The 16856-nt window shown below is 50.3% G+C and overlaps 1 protein-coding gene across 2 annotated transcripts; it reads left to right on the top strand.

Annotated features, from left to right (window-relative positions):
* Nucleotides 1-417: 417 nt before the first annotated feature.
* Nucleotides 418-3545, top strand: Sox11 (SRY-box transcription factor 11). 2 transcript variants are annotated; one of them, XM_070014705.1, is made up of 2 exons: nt 418-1033; nt 1106-3545. In XM_070014705.1, exons 1-2 carry the CDS (start codon nt 455-457, stop codon nt 1784-1786), a joined length of 1260 nt encoding a protein of 419 aa, XP_069870806.1. In that variant the 5' UTR covers nt 418-454; the 3' UTR covers nt 1787-3545. The 2 variants fall into 2 exon arrangements, with proteins under 2 accessions (XP_069870806.1, XP_069870805.1); XM_070014704.1 differs by having other exon boundaries at nt 418-3545.
* Nucleotides 3546-16856: the final 13311 nt, after the last annotated feature.

Genomic DNA, 16856 nt, shown 5'->3' with positions numbered 1-16856 from the left:
AAGGGACGCGGGCGGGGCCGGGCCGCGGCCATTGGCTGGGCGGAGGAGTGACGTCACCCGCACGACACCCTGATAACTAGTTGAGAGAGAGCCCTCAACTTTTTGCAGAAGAGCGCGCGCGCCGGGGAGTGCTCGGGGTCCGGCGCTTGCGGCGGGAGCGGAGAGCCAGAGAGGAGGAGCAGGGGGTCCCGGCCGCCGCCGCCGCCGCCGCCGCCGCCGCCGCCTCTCCGCTCGCGGCCTCAGCCCGGAGCGCGCGCGCGCGTGCGCGCGCGGCCAGCACCGCCGCTGTGCACAGCCTGGACCCGGGCGCGGGGGGCGCGGGGGCGCCGCGGCCTCGGGGGGCCGGCCGAGGACTTCGTAGCTTGCCCGGGAAGGTGGAGGGGCGGGAGGGGGAGGGGGAGCCCCGCGCGAGACCGAGCGGCCCGGGTCGGGGAGCCCAGCCCCGCGGCGGATCATGGTGCAGCAGGCGGAGAGCTTGGAAGCGGAGAGCAACCTGCCCCGGGAGGCGCTGGACACGGAAGAGGGCGAATTCATGGCGTGCAGCCCGGTGGCCCTGGACGAGAGCGACCCGGACTGGTGCAAGACGGCGTCCGGCCACATCAAGCGGCCGATGAACGCGTTCATGGTGTGGTCCAAGATCGAGCGCCGGAAGATCATGGAGCAGTCCCCGGACATGCACAACGCCGAGATCTCCAAGAGGCTGGGCAAGCGGTGGAAAATGCTCAAGGACAGCGAGAAGATCCCGTTCATCCGGGAGGCGGAGCGGCTGCGGCTCAAGCACATGGCCGACTACCCCGACTACAAGTACCGGCCCCGGAAAAAGCCCAAGATGGACCCCTCGGCCAAGCCCAGCACCGGCCAGAGCCCGGAGAAGAGCGCGGCTGGCGGCGGTGGCGGCGGCGCGGGCGCGGGCGGCGCCAAGACCTCCAAGAGCTCCAGCAAGAAGTGCGGAAAGCTCAAGGCGCCCGCGGCCGCCGGCGCCAGGGCCGGGGCGGGCAAGGCGGCGGCGCAGCCCGGGGACTTCGGGGCGGCGGCGGCGGCGGCGGGCGAGGAGGGCGCGCTGGGCGGCCTGCGCGCGGGCGGCGGCGGCGGCACGAGCGGCAAGACGACGGTCAAGTGCGTGTTCCTAGACGAGGACGACGATGATGACGAGGACGACGACGAGCTGCAGCTAAGGATCAAGCAGGAGGCGGACGACGAGGACGAGGAGCCGCCGCACGCGCAGCTCCTGCAGCCCGCCGCGGGCCAGGCGGCCCCGCCGCTGCTCAGACGCTACAACGTGGCCAAGGTGCCGGCCAGCCCCACGCTGAGCAGCTCCGCCGAGTCCCCCGAGGGCGCCAGCCTCTACGAGGAGGTGCGGGCGGGCGCGCCCTCGGGCTCCGGGGCCGGCAGCCGCCTCTACTACAGCTTCAAGAACATCACCAAGCAGCACCCGCCGGCGCTGGCGCAGCCCGCGCTGTCGCCCGCGTCCTCGCGCTCCGTCTCCACCTCCTCGGGCGCGGGCGGCGGCGGCGAGGACGCCGACGACCTGATGTTCGACCTGAGCTTGAATTTCTCCCAAAGCGCGCACGGCGCGGGCGAGCAGCCGCTGGGGGCCGGCGCGGCGGCGGCGGCGGCGGCCGGGAACCTGTCCCTGTCGCTGGTCGATAAAGATTTGGATTCGTTCAGCGAGGGCAGCCTGGGCTCCCACTTCGAGTTCCCCGATTACTGCACGCCCGAGCTGAGCGAGATGATCGCGGGGGACTGGCTGGAGGCGAACTTCTCCGACCTGGTGTTCACGTATTGAAGACGGGGAGGGGGGCCCGGGGGCCCCCGCTGGCTCGCTCCTTCTCTCGGCCGCGCGCGGAGAGGAGGCTGGGCTCCTCGGAGGAGGTCGTGGTGGTGGTCAGGAGAATGATGGATGATGATGATGGTGGTGGTGGTGGTAGGGAGAAGGGGAGAGAAGATAGATGTTGATGCTATTGATAAGAAATTGAAAATGTTGGTGGAGTGAAGGTGAAATGGGTAGTTTTTAAGCCTTTTCCCCCCTCCTCCCCTGTCCTTTTTTGGTTCACCTACCCACCCACCCAGCCGCCCTTTAATCGTGTCTCAAGATAGTTGCATACCTAGTCTGGAGTTGTGATTTTTCTCCCCCCCCCATCCCTCAAAATGTGTTTTTGTAATTACTGTTTCTTTTCCTTCCCCCCCCCCAAATTCGTGGTTGCAACAAAGGCCGAGGGGCCGAGCGGGGGAGGGCGGGCGGAGGACCCGCTCCGCAGGCGCTGTTTGGTCTTTGAAGTCGGGAAGACGCGGCCGAGGACCCTAGGACCCGTTTGGCAGCACAACTGTTACTCTAGGGAGTTGGTGGAGATCTTTGCTTTTTGTTGTTGTTGTTCCTTTAAGAGATCTTAAAAGAACTGGTGATTTAAACACACACACACACACACACACACAGACACACACACAAAAGGGACCATTGCAACTTTATGTTTTTGGAGGGAGAAAACTGATGTCTTCTATGCATCCAGTTCTTAACAAAACTGCAGGGAGCTTGAAAAAATGCAGACTGTACAAACGCTTACAAAAGAAAAAAAACAAACTGTGAACTGACTTAAGATCAGAGTTTACTTTTCAGATCAAATTGTTTATGGTTTTACAAATGTGATTTCTACTTGCCAACTTTTTTTTGTAACTTGTTCCCTTATACCTCCTTGACCGAATACCAGGCAGCCTAGACCTCAGAACAAAAGGTATTGAAACATTTTTGATACATAACAGACCTCAGCCTTTTTTAAAAATTAATATATTTTCAGGCGTATTTTTGTACAGTGAAAAGGGAACATTCTTGCTGTGTTTTTTCAGTAACACTTTCAGGCACTTCTTCCCTTTTAAGTTTTTTGTTTTGTTTTTTCTATATTTTCTTTTTTTAGCATGCAAGTATGTTGGTACGTTATGTCCTGGTTTTAAAAGGATTAAAATTTTAAAGTAATCCTTGCATCTAAAGGCCTTGTGGTTTAAAACAGAAAGCAAACTTTTTTTTGTACAGCTATAGTGGAGATTTGTTCAATATTTGTAGGTAAAGATTTATTGAAAATGGTGTTATAGACCTCAGAGCTGTTCTTAGTTTAAAGATTGTATATGTACTGTACTATAGTAGGACTTTATGTATCTCATATGCTGTGATATGTGGATGGGGCCCCAGATGGAAGGTTTGAAACTGGATTCTCGATTTTTAGCAGAAAAAAGGAAAAAGAGAAAGGCACATAGTTTTAAAAGTTCCTCATTTTGTGCAATATAATCTAAATAAAGTACAGACCATCTGCATATTTAGTAGCAAATGATGGCGAGGCAGACTCAATGCACTGCCGACATCCCTTTTTATCTTATTTTATTTTTGTGCTGGAAGTCTGTGTACCTTGACCATTTTAATAAATCAGCTGGAACTGATCGAGGTTGGCATCGCCATAGTCTCGGGAGATCAAACGAGATCCTGGTTTCTCGGCGCGTGGGGTGGCGAGGTGCCGCGGGTGGCGGGAGAGAGTCGCAGTGGGGAGAGGGCCGCATTGGCCGACGGCTTTCTCTTTCCTCTTCCGCCAGTTGTGAACGGTGCGGAGGGGGTGGTGGGGGTGGGGAGAGGGTTCTCAGCCGTCCCTTTCCACCCTCCCCACTTCCTTTCTCACCCCCTCCCCTCTCCCCACTGGCCGGCCTCCCCTCCCCTTAGCACCTACCCGGGAGGGGCGGGCGGGGCCCCGGCCGTGCGTTCCCGGCCTGCCCTCCTCCTTCGGGCCGTGCGTCCTCCGCGCGAGTCCGCGGGCGGATGGTGCGTCGCTTCGGGCGCGGGGCCGCGCGCACCGCAGCTCCCCTTCAGCGGGTGGAGGCGGCGGCTTCGGGTCTTTTGTTGTTTCGCGGCCCGGGTGCGTACGCCAGGGAGCTGGGCAGACCGAGGCCGACCTCGCCGCCGGCGCGCGCGGGCGCCCGGGAACCCGGGCAGCGGGGGAGCGCGGCCGGGCGAGCTGCGAGGTAGGGCCGGGAACCAGGCGCGTCCCTCCGACGATCTGGAGGCGTGGGGGAGCGGCGGGCCGGCGGGCCGGGAAGAAAGCTAGCCCGGGAGGCTGCCCCGGCCACCCCGGAACCGGCCTCCCGCCTCCGGGGGGGGGGGGCCTTGGTGGAGGCGCTGAGCCGATCCGCCGCCCGCGCGCCCGCCGGCCAGCGCCTCCCACCGGGCCCCCTTCCGCCGCCTTGGTCACCCGTGTCCCCGGGGGCTGCGCGGGGAGGAGGCGGCCGGGGCGGATCCGAGCTGGGTGCCTGGCCCCGCGTTCCCCGCGGAACGGATTTACCGACATCTGGCCTGGCGATGCTGCTGAGAGGTGGCCCGAGCAAAAGGAGGCGGAGGCGCGGTGGTGGGGGCGGGGGGGGTCAGAGGGTCCCGCCCCCGCCCGGCCTCCCCCCTCTCCTACCCCGTCCCCCCTCCCGCCCCCAGCCCCCAGCCGCGCGCGCTCTGCGGGGCGCACCGGTTCTCCCGCGGCTCTCCCTTTCCCCGAACCCGATTCTCCGTGTAGAACTGGATTTCTGGCGTTGTTTACCTCCCCCGCCCCCAGGCCGGACTCCTGTGGTCCGCGGTGGGCTTCGGCCCCGCCGCGGTTTACAGTGGCAGCCCAGGCCGGGCGCCGCGGCCCTCCTGCCGTTCCACGGCCCAGGGGGACGGGGTCCATTGTTCTTTCTAAGGCTGAATCTGTGTATTTTGATACCCAGAAATCTGCATGTAGTTCGTGTTTTCCTAGACGAACTTGGGCATTCTCTGGGGTGGGGTAGAAACTTGAAACACCGTACATTTAGCAACATGTAAAAAGATTCGGCCTCAGAATGCACACAGTCCTGGCTTCTTCCTTTCCTTCTTTTTTTTCCCCCTTGAAATAAGCTATGTGACCGAAGCTATGTGGTTCTTGATAGGAAAATAAGAGACAAGTAGCGGGCTGGCGATCAAAATTAAAGACCTGTTAGAACTCAGGACGGGCGCTTGACCGCGCTTTGAACAATATTTAAAGCTGTTTTGGTGAAGTCCTTAGTGAACTTTTTACTGAATGTCTAAAACATAATATAATACACAAGGTATTCTAGCCACTGGGTAGGCTTCCGTAAAACGTTCATTGCTTTCTTAATTTTTTTATTTTTTATTTTTGTCTCTTAAGTAAGTCTTATTTTTAACTGAGCATTGACAGAATATCTTAAAATGGTAAGGCGGGGGTGGGCGTGGGTATTGGGTACAAGACAGCCTCGCCATTGGGTATCCTGCTGTTCGTAGCTAGTTCACAGACTGTATGCATTTGGGCAAGATTTCCATCTTGAAGAAATTTAACCAGCATTCTCTTATTAATTCTTTAGGCTGTGGAAATAAATCCCAGCTCCTACATTCTGAGATGCATCCTTTTTATTTAAGAAAAAAATGCTAATAAGAGGCAGTGTACTTAAACTGTGCTTTGCCAATATATAGGGGATGGGTGACTACGTTACTGGGCAAATTATTTGTAGAATAATTATCCTTTAGCTGGGGGGGGGGGGAATACATGGATTGCAACTCTTGGGGCAGAGCTGCTTTTTAATGTTAATCAAGGGGAAGTAATTAAAAATGCATGTAACAGTCTGGACGATTTTGCTGACTTTTGGGGAACTGAATCCACAGTCATCTTGATACTGGGATGGGATAGCAAATGTACATTTGATTTTTCACTTTGGAATTGCAATGAGTTTTAGCCAAGGAACCTGAGAAATCAAGCAAATAAGTTGCTCTATTTGAAAGTAGTCATTCAATATAAATAATGCTATATCACGCTTAGCTTTTTTTATTCTGATATGATTGATGATATGTATATTCTTACTTTTTTCTCCTAATGTATCTTTGTGGACACTTTGGAGAGAGGTTTTCTTGGACTCTCCCATTTCTACAGTCTTTATATACTCTTTTACTGCGAGGTCCTCTGCTTTTAACAGATATCTGAGGCAACTATATTTGTGCTTTTTTCTTACGTAAGAAGGCCAGCAAAAAAAAAAAATAGTTTACTGAGTTGTCACTTTTATCAGTATATAAGCGACTTTCTTTATTACAGTTTCAGGGAAGATTTTTTCAGGATATTTCTCAGTTATTCTAAGGGCCAAATTTTATAAAATTTCCATTAGGAATGTCAGTTTTCAAGTACCCTTTGTATAGCCTACGGCCTGTGTGGATAACAATAATGAGCCTTACGTGTCCTAACAGGAATCTACAAGTTCCCAAAGTAACTGTCTCCATAGAACGACTCTTGACATGCTTTTCTGAGATTCGGCTTATTTTAATTATTGATTCTTTCTCACTGTCCATTCTGTGTCATTTCTTCCACCACATCTTCTTTGATTTGATGATCTGAGAAATTCTGTGCTTTGATAACAACTCAGGTTTTCATTTAGGGTTTTCAGTTTATTATTATTATTATTATTATTATTATTATTATCATCATCATCATCATCATCATCATCATCATCATCATTTTCTTCTCATGTGGAACAATAAAGGTGAAACACAAGTTTTGAAGCCGAGCTTGCTTCTGTTTTCCTTACTGCTCACTTTTTCTTTTTCTTTTTTTAAACTTTTTCTGGACTTCTAAGTTGCATTTTTTTTATCTTTTCTGCATTGTATTTTTTTTAACACTACCTATATTCATCAGCTGCCTAATTAGTTTATCTATTCCTTGTGGATGCAGTGAGTTTATAAGAGAATTTCACAAACAAGTAGTTTTTTAGTGAACTTAAACAGAATTTTAAAGGAGACCTATTTTTATACTCAAGAAAAGCACAAATGTGCAGAAAGTATAAAATGGCTTACAAAGGGAAACATACCTTCATAATGTTCCATGTATAAAAGTAATAATTTTATTGGGTAGAGATATTCTCTCAAGATCCAGTACCTCTCCCAGTGCACAGACAGGAGAGTTTGATGGCCTGGGACCTTGGGTTCCCTGAAGTTGCAGACAGAGATCTCCAGGGAGAATCAAGCCACTAAGAGCAATAGATGGAGGGAGGCGTGGTTCCTAGTGAGCAGTGAATCTGGGCGCCCCAGATGTGCTCCTGTGCACTCCCGTCTACTGTTTGATCAAATTTCTTTTATGTCATCACACACATACACACTTGATTTTTTTCTGTTCTGTGAAAATGACAAAGCAATATGACAAGTTAAAAAAATACATTAAACAGACACTCAATTTCCTCCAAGGTCCTCAAAGAGACTTTTTTTTTAAAATGTGACACCTATTTTAAGTAGATGCGTTACATTCCCCCTTCCGAACAGGAACAACTGGAAATAATGATTGCATACCACAGAAAGAATTTTGATCAAATAGGTACCGACGAAGGGCCCTCTTTTATCACATTTTTCTTCACCCAGCTTACTCAAAACAGTATGCCTCATCCCGTAAATCACGCAGGGAGAAACGTTATCCGCCATTATCATGACTCCCCCACTTGGTCTACTTTTTGCTCTTGTACATATGTTGTGGGTTGGAGAGTCTTTTGCCTTTGTTTGATGACTCCTTTGTTTGAATGGACTGTTTTGAAATGGAGGCCTGTTCTCAGTAGTGTGTGATGCCAGCCACCAGGGCAGAGCCCCCCGAGGCCTGAGAGCAGTTCCTCAGCATGACACTGTGAACAGGTGTATTTTCCAAGAAGGCCACTCCAGGTTTGGGAGCAGAGAAACAGCTGACAAGTCCTTTTGTTTAGAAGTCTGAGTGGTTTGTTGGGGGGGACCTTTTTTATAAAGTTTGCATGCCAGCGCAGGACCTATGGCTGTGAATCAGAAAGGGGAAGGCCACCGACGCAGGACAGTGCGCTGGAGAAACCGTTGGCTAGCACTAGGGGGAAGGAGAAAATGCATGGCAAGTCGCGTCTTCTTGTAGACTATCTAGCATGCGGAGTGTAGTGTGTTAAAACAGTGTATGACATTGCTGTATCAAAGTTGTAAAATTAAGCATTATTTATTGAAAACTATGTATTTTTTTGTACAAACCTGATCACATAGAGAATAGCAGTGGCTCGTGCTGTACTTCCGTCCAACCAGCTTCTTGACCACCCTCCTTGGTATGCAGTGTTAATGCTCAGGGTTGAAAAACTACACTACAATGTCTCTTTTTGCAAGAGCTTTCCCCCCCCACCCCCCAGAGGAATTCATTTGTTCAAAAGACTCTTAATAAAATTGTGTGATCAATCTTCACATGTGTTTTTTTATTTTTATGTGACTTCTTTTTATATTCCCCAGTTTTTGCATTGGATGGATAACTACTGTGTCATTTCACAAGTGTTGTTCAAAGCTGGTGTTATTTACAGATAGACAGGCTTGGAAAGTTCTGGCATCTCCACACTCAACGTGATGGGCAGCCAGCCCGGAGAGGACTAGGTCCCCAGAGAAGTGGACTCCCTGAGCAGAATGGAGGGCTGCGGCTACCAGAATGAGCATGGTGACCTTGTGATATTTCTATCTGGCCAATAGAGTGAATTAAGGCATAGACGAAGTATAGAAGGGTAGACTAACTTGTTTTGTCAGAAATGTATGAAGTAGAAGATGAAGGCAGAATTGGGCAGTTGCTGCTATTGAATTCAATGCCAGCAAACTCCATTCCTCTGTGTCTTTTTTTCTTCTCTCTCTCTCTCTCTCTCAACAATTGACAGTGTAAATGTATTTTGACATAGAAATCATTCTGTATTGAGATTCTTGATATAAAATGCTTTTATGAAAGCCTGTAAGTGATCCTTGGAATTATCAGATTTTTTTAAAGATGTGTTTACATGGTGAGTGTTTGTTGAATATTAAATTTGGTTTTGTAGAAGTGTTGCGTTGTATTGTAACCAATTTCCATGTGCACCGTTGACACCAACCACTCCTCGGCTCGTAGTGACACACAGACGGCTTCCACCAACCCAGAACCCACACCAGAACTGTGTGGCATCCCCAGCACTTGCACCACATGTTTTAACTTCGACACTTTCACTTGTGGGTGAGTGTGTGAGGGTATCTTCATCTCCATAAGATTACATTTCTAGTCCGAAGGAGACAAGAGGTAGAGCCTCTTGCTTTTATTTATCTCGTAAAAGTTGCTCCTTGGCAATTAGCATGTAAAAAAAGAGACCTTCCATGTTCTAGAGTCTTCCACTGGAGTCGCAGTGCTGTTCACTGTTGATCTTCACTGGCATAGGTATTTTTTTAAACATTTTTTACAAAGAAATTCCACTATTATGTGGACATTTCTGGTTTGAAAGTCACTGGAAAGATGGGCGGTGGTCAGGAAGGGTCCTGGGGACAGATTGCAAGCAAGGCCAGACACTAGTACTGGAATCTTGTATCTTGTCATTTTACCTTTAGGTTTTTTTTTTTTTTTTCAGACAGGGTTTCTCTAACTTTGCTCCAGTTGTGCTCTCAGTTTGATCCTCCTGGCTCTGCCTCCCCCCGGGAGCTGGAATTACAGAGCTATGTCACCACACCCCAAGGTCTGCTGGTTAGATTGAGTTTGAGTAAAACGTGAAAACAGGCAGTTCCCAGCCAGCCAGCCTGGAAGTGGAAGGGCAGGCAGAGGTTGCTGGCCACAGAACGCCTTGAGAGCAATCCACCTTCACTCCACGACACCTTTGTTGACCTGGGAGGAGAAGATTCTTGTCAGGAAACACCTGGGCCTTACTGGCAAGTATGCACTGTCAAGATGAGTAGCTTAGTGAACCTGAGACGTGAATTCTGACCTTCACATTGGCCCCAGCACACAGAATCTCAAGACAAACATGGGCACAAGTGGTGTGGAGTGGAAGGAGGGCTTGGTGGAAAAGCTTGGCGAGGTGGCGGGGTGGCTTGTGGGCCTCCGGGAGGACTGATTGTCACTGGGAGATCAGACCACTGGATCTGGTCAGCACCACATGTGCGCAAACCTGGGGTGGGGCCTGAGGTTTGGCCTCTTCTTAGGAAGTGTTCATCTATGTTTTCCCTTTGCGTTTAGCCACTGGGACTGGAAGGCGTCCTGCATCCAGAGGCCATTCTGGACCCATAGCCAGGTTCTGCCCAGGCTGTGCCCTGGCCAGCAGCGGGTGGAGGGCAGGCCTGCTGACTACACGGCCTCCTTCGTCCCCCTCGAGAACTGAGCTAGACTCTAAATTAGACACACTCCCAGTCCTGCCCTGCAGACTGAGGAACTCAGACAGCTCCCATTCCTGAGCGGGGCTGGGAGCAAAGGAGCCCCTCCACGCTGTCAGGAGGGGTAGGATCCGGAGGAACACCTGGAAAGTCAGGTTCCTGGGGGTCTGTCTTTTCCAGGGGCTTGGCTAGTTAGCCCTCACTCTATGCCAAAGCCATCCTTCATCACCCACAGAAACTGACTTGCTTTAAATGGAAAGGTAACTGGCCAGAACATTCCTTTCCTCACCCAAGGAGGTGGTAATGGGACTGGCGTCCGCTCGCTGAAGTTCACCAGAGGATGGAGGCCGGGTGGTGGGTGGATTGCTTCTTCATCCGCCCTCCTGAACATTTGTGCTGCAGACGTGATGCATGATCATGAAGGAGAGGGAGAGAATTCTGTAGTCCTTGTCAGACACTGCAGTCAACCAGGAGGCCAGGTTTGAGAAAGCCGCTGTTTATCTTCCCTGGCTGATGTGGTGGAAGCCACACCATGATGAGCCTCTGCCTTTTAAGAATTAAGTAAATTTACTTTGGACTGAATAGATAGGTGTTTCTTTTGCCCCACGGAAAACCTCCAGGAATTTACATAGGAGAGGAGTTAGGAGGGAGAACTAAACGTTGAGTGGTACATAGAGTCTAGTAAAGCTCAAGGCTGAAGAAAATATTTTAAAAAGAGAAAAAAAATAAGACGTATAGTCACAAATAACATCTTTTAACATTTAAAATTTGTAGAGGATGAGCTACTAGGGCTTGTCTGTCCAGTTCAGTTAGTTACTGGTTAAGCTAGGCCCTAGTCCTTTTGCTTTTAGAGCATTGTCTCAAATAGGCCAGCGACTGCCATCTTCCCATCTCTGCCTCTAGAGTTGCTGGTGTCACAGGAGTGCACCTAAACTTTAGCCTTAAAAAAAAATGAAGAGACATTTCTCAAATTCGTTTTCAGAATTGACTTGTATTTATAGAGGTTTTCAACTTGCAGGTGATGTAAGATCGTTCTTCATTTCTGACCCCTGTGCCATAAAGTTCTCTGCCTAGGGGCCCAATTACTCAAGGCAACTCTTGGCCTTGCAGCTTGACAGTCTCTCCCAGTAAGTCTTTAAAATGAAGAGCTCCTCCAATGGCATTTGTTACTATTTTGTCCCTAACAGTTTTTCAGTTTTCCAACACATAGAATAGCAGAAGTAGTGAAATTAGAAGGATGAATTGAAAGTATGCACAATGCAGCAGCAATGAATTGAAAAAAGAAAAGGAGCAGAGAGGGGAAGAGGGGATGGAGAGGGGAAGAGAGCAGAGGAGAGGAGAAGAGAGAAGTGGAGAGAAGAAGAAAGAAAAGGAGAGGAGAGATCACCAAGGAGGCTATAAAAAGCAAACAAGAAAATCTAAACAAACAAGAACACTTAAATATCTGGGCTAAATTAGGACAAGGAAAAGCTGCTCAGCCCAGGTGATCCTCAAGTGTGTCTGTTATATCACATTGCAAAAATTAGTGTTTGTGATTGGGATGTATGTCATAGAAAAGCCTAAACCTAGCTGGTCCTGGTTTGCTTAAGAAGGTAGAAACACAAAATCTTGTCTTAAACATTTTCCATCAACATTCTAAATAAATTGGAACTAAAGGCTGGATTGTTTTTGTTTTTGTTTGTTTGTCCGTTATGTGGGAAGGGGGGCGGGGACTCTGGGCCTGCGCACTGTCCCTCAGCTCTTCAGCTCAAGGGGAGCGCTCTACCACTTGAGCCACAGTGCCACTTCCAGTTTTCTGAGTGGTTATTGGAGATAAGAGTTTCGTAGACTTTCCTGCCTGGGCTGGCTTTGAACCGCGATCCTCAGATCTCAGCCTCCTGAGTATCTAGGATTATAGACATGAGCCACCGGTGTCCTGCTGGATCATTTTAACAAAAACCCTTCCCTTGGGTATTTTCTATATGAAAGTATTTGGGATCCATGTGCTAGCTGAAGACAGCACAGAGCCTTAGCTTTGGGTGCATCTAAGCCCCCAGTGGCTGGTCCCCAAGGCTATCTGCAAGCAGGTGGACCCCACGTCAGCAAGACTTCTATGGGTCAGTTCACGTCTGCGATGCAGAGGTGGACAGACTCAGGTAGGCCAGTCACTTGCCCATCTGAGGATTTGGGGTCTGTTCTCCAGGTCCAGGATCTGCAGAGCTTCATTATGAGCAGGGCAGATGGCCAAGGAGGGTTGTCTTGGAGCAGGACACATCTTTGGTGTGATTGACAGGTGTCAGTGCTGTAGGATAGGACCTGAGCTTTGCAGCGGGGCAGGGAGAGGAAGGGCTGACCGCCGCGACAGGAAGTCACCTTGACAGGCGAAATCGGCGGAGGGCGAAGAGAAAGTGGAAGTTTGTTTTGTTTTGTGTTTTTCTGGGAAAGAAAAAGAGCAGAGAGGATCAGGAGAGAATGGCACAGTCCCTCGATGTGACTTTCTGCTGGACCGCATGGTATCTGCAGCAGTAGAGGAGCGGGAGGCAAGGGGGACACATGGGCATGGTTTGGGGGACATGTAGTGTTTTTGCCCTTGGGAGAGGCGTCTGGTGAGCCAGGTCCTGCGAGAACAGTGCACCTGGGGTGCTTCTGACTTTGACCTAAGGGTGGCAGAGTCCCGATGCCTGCCATTTCCCATGTGGAGGTGAAGTTACGTGCTCTCGGCCTCCAGCCCCTCGGGAGTGGAGGGCTCCGGTGACCTGTGGCTGTGGAAGCCTGTGCCCAGTGGTCTGAGGAGCTGGGTCTCCAGTGCCCTGGTTCTGCTCCTTTCCATCTGAGGACCCGGGGAAGGCACGCGAGCACATTGGCTTCTACTCCAGCTGCGTGTTCCAATTGCACCTCCAGCGAGGACTCAGAAGCAGTGCAGTCTGGCCCCCCTGGGTAACTGCACCCATCTGGGGCAGACACAGAGGGCTGGGGAAGAACTGGGGCCTGAGGGAAGCTAGCAAGCTCCTGGGAAGAACCTGCCTTTAGCAAAGTGCTCCCACCCACTGTGTCCTGTCTGTCCTTCTTCCCATGAGGGCCCCCAGTGAAAAGGCAGGTGACCCCATGATGGGGAGCCCCTTGGTGAAGCCAGTTTGCAGCCGTTTTCCTACTGCAGCACCCAAAGCATGTCATTCATGAGGGTAAGAAGGAGCTAGAAAATACAGTAGGGAGATGTTACAATCACTGCAGTAATTCATAGCTTTCCATTATTACATGGGTCTGACCAATCATTTAGATGCTTCCATATGGGAGTAGGCTAAAAGACCATTTTCAGATAGAAGTTCTCTGTGAGGGATAAAAAGACTGCTCAGCCAGGAGCAGGAAGGCAGATATCTGAGAATTAAGGTTCAAGCCAGCGGGGGCAGGAAAGTCTGTGAGACTACCATCTCCAATTAACCATCAGGAAACCGGAAGTGGAGCTGTGGCTCAAGGTGGGTAGAGTGCTAGCCTTGAGCAGTAGAGTTCAGAGATAATGCACAAGCCCTGAGTTCAAGCCCCACTACCAACAAAAAACAAACAAACAAAATGCCCCAAACCCTTACATACTGAGACACTATGTCTAATGCTGTGTCACCAAAAAACAGCTTCCTCAAGAGCCACCCAAGACCTTCCAGGGAGTTGAAGGAAAACATTGCATGTGTTATATTCATCCCTAGCCAACAGCAACAGCGAGGTAATGACTGGGTTCCTAGACGTATGTGTGCATTTTAAAATTAACTCTGATGTTCCTAGTGCCTGCGTACAAGCTGTGAAAGTATTTTAGACTGACAAGAGATCACATTCTGTGTTAAGAAACAGTGGGTAAGAGCTGAAAGTACGTGCAAGTCCCCGGCCACTGACCCCCAGGTTTCTGGCCATCAGTCCAGCTGTGCAGTATTAGGCAACTTGCTTCACTTCTCTGGCTCTCTGTTTTGTCTTCCTTTCTAGTGGCTGAGCCACATTGCATTTGAGAATCCTTTAAGTGTAATAAAGACTGCAAACAGCTGCTATGTATTTGCACACAGAGTGCTGGCTTGCAAGCCAAGAAACAAAAACCAAAAATAAACATAAACCAAAACCCTCTGGCATTCAGAGCCATAGGTCATAAGGATGGACAGAAAAGACCACTTGGCTTCAAGATAGGAGCTCAAGCGCTCACTAAAGGCACGTGCCTTCACACACAAAGGTGCCTTTCCCCCGCAGGGAAGCATGCACTCCCTTTGCTGCTTTGAAGCCTGTCTGTGGCTCCAAGGCCACTGGCCCCTCCGCTCTGAGGGTCGCCACGAGGTGCTTTATAACACACACCTCCCAGACCAGCGAGACGGGAAGCTCCGATGTGACAGAATTGTTTAGAACAGTTTTGCTTAACTAGGAAAAAAAAAGCCTATGTATCGTTCATGTAGATACCGTAGCATTTCTTGAACTGTGAATCTGGTTTCCCACTCACCAAGCAAACCTCAATAGCTCCCTGTGCCATGTGCAGATTTCTGGGCTCACTTCCTCCCAGTAGCCATTCCCAAGGGTTAGAACTAGTCTAGTGTTTGTTGATCCTGTGACCAGCTAACACTAATGCTGGTGAGCCCCAAGTGAAGGAATCCAACAGAACCAAAGCTGTTGCTCTAGCCCCTCCCCAGGGTGCACCCATGCCCACTCTGCAAACACCCACAGGAGTTCTGGTGGACTTAGGAAGACCCACACTCTGCTTTGGGAAGACATCTATGAGCCTGTGGAAACGGAGCCATTCCTCAGTGTTTAGCCAAGCAGTGACCTCGGCCCTCGGTTTCCTGGAGTCTCCTGGAGCAGAGCCGCTCAGGGCCTGTGACCGCTTCCGTGTTATAAGGCACAGCTATAAATAGGGCTGCCACCTCCCTCGACTATCACACAAGCTTTATGTGTTTGGATTTTGACCCATTTGTAAAACAGGGTCACAATCAATCCTGGCTCAGAAGGGTGGTCCCTCCCGTACTTGATGTTTGTAAAGCCGCCAAGACCCTCTGTCTTTTAACTCTGCTCAAACTGACCAGACATGATAGGAGGCTGTACAACTACATCCTGAAAGGGAAGACGCACGCAAGTCACACGGGACAGTGAATGTGTTAGATGCTTTAACATCCGAAGCAGACAGAAGGTCAGAAGGTGCACACCTGCAGGACATGGCAGATTAAAACAAAACAAAACAACAATAACAAAAAAAAAAACACCAAGAGGACACTTCCTGCAATCCTAGGCAGTGGATACCACACAAATGGCAGACAGACAGGAAAATCCATCTCTGTGTGAGATCAGGAGAAGCTGTCTTCCTGGGTGGCTGCAGAAGGAAGGGGTCTCAGAACTGGGCTTTTCCTAGGAACACTTGTAAGAAAGGGACGGGAGGTGGCGTGGCGCATCAGAATGACCTAGCTGGCTACTACCATACAGTTCAACAGCGGCGCTGGAGTTCATGTGGTTCAGATAAAAAGAAAAGCATCTCGGTTGCCCCAGGCAGCAGGTACACCCTGCGTTGGACAAGAACAGATATAGTTTCAGCAGAACGCAGGCTCAAGCTCAGAGTCAATGGCAGTTTGATGGAGAGTCTGTAAGACACTAGTCAGACCTAGGAAATGTCACAAACCTGTCACACAGAAGTTGGAGGAGTGACCTCATGAAAAATCCTTCCCCTGCAGCCCTGATACCAAGGCCGAGCAGGGGCTAGGGTCTCGGAACAAGTCAAAGCTGGAGTTCAAACAGTTCTTGCTGGTGGAGGCCGGTCTTTTTTCTGTGCAGACTTCAGCTAACAGGATGCATCCTCAGTTGTGATCTTGATGGCAGTATGCTGTCCTGGAGTCTCGGATTTGAGTGGGAACACTCTCCCAGAAAGAGCTAGAATGATGTTTGACCAAACATCTGGGCGGAGGTCCCGCCTCCTTAACACCTGAAATCACAGAAGGTGACACACAGTGCTGTGATTCAGTGGACAAGAAGGGGAACGCCATTGTCCTGGGACCCTGTGAGTTCCTCCTGAGCAGGAGAGGGGGTCAGAGGTCAGAGGTCACCCTGACCTGACCCACAGCTCACCAGGCCCTGCTAACTCCCTCACCTGGAAACCAAGCTTGCTTTCTCACCAGTCCCCAAAAAACACTTTCCCAAATTCAACTTCTGTTTGCTCTGGGGAAAAAAAAAATTCTCATTCAGTGTTCTTGGTGTCTCTTGCAAAGTAATTTTCTTCTCCTTTGTTGCCCCTTTTCCTTTCTCCCACACTTGAAGGCATGTGCAGTGGAGCTGTGGTGGGCAGGGGTTGGGTGAGACTAACAACAGCTCCAGGCCACGGGCTTAGCCCTGGTTTCCTGGATTCACATGAAACAGCCACAAGAATTCACTGACAGAGGAGGCCTTGACCCCGATTCGCAGCTGAACTTGGTCATTTGTTGGAAGTCTCATAGCCAAGGAACGGCATAGCTGGGGTTGGACCAGTCTAGTTCTGCCAACCTGACATTTGCCATCCATTCAGCCTAGAAGGAGCCACTCCAGTTACCCAAGGTTCCACGGTCATCCTTTCCTTGTGACCGTATCCCCAACACAGGTAATTCTCTTTATTTTTGTTTGTTTTGTGCCAGTCCTGGGGCTTGGACTCAGGGTCTGGGTGATGTTGAGCTTTTTTTTTTTCCCCTCAAAGCCATCACTGCACCACTTGAGCCACAACTTCACTTCCAGCTTTTTTTGGTGCCTAATTGGAGATACAAGTGTCTTGGCCTTTGCTGCC

This window comes from Dipodomys merriami, unplaced genomic scaffold, assembly GCF_024711535.1.
Source record: "Dipodomys merriami isolate MVZ:Mamm:240054 unplaced genomic scaffold, mDipMer1.0.p SCAF_99, whole genome shotgun sequence".
Taxonomy (NCBI): Eukaryota; Metazoa; Chordata; class Mammalia; order Rodentia; family Heteromyidae; genus Dipodomys; species Dipodomys merriami.
This window is presented reverse-complemented; position numbering and strand designations above follow the sequence as displayed.

Excerpts from the sequence above, each read along its gene's own strand:
- Sox11 (XM_070014704.1), top strand. The coding sequence starts at position 455 with ATGGTGCAGCAGGCGGAGAGCTTGGAAGCGGAGAGCAACCTGCCCCGG.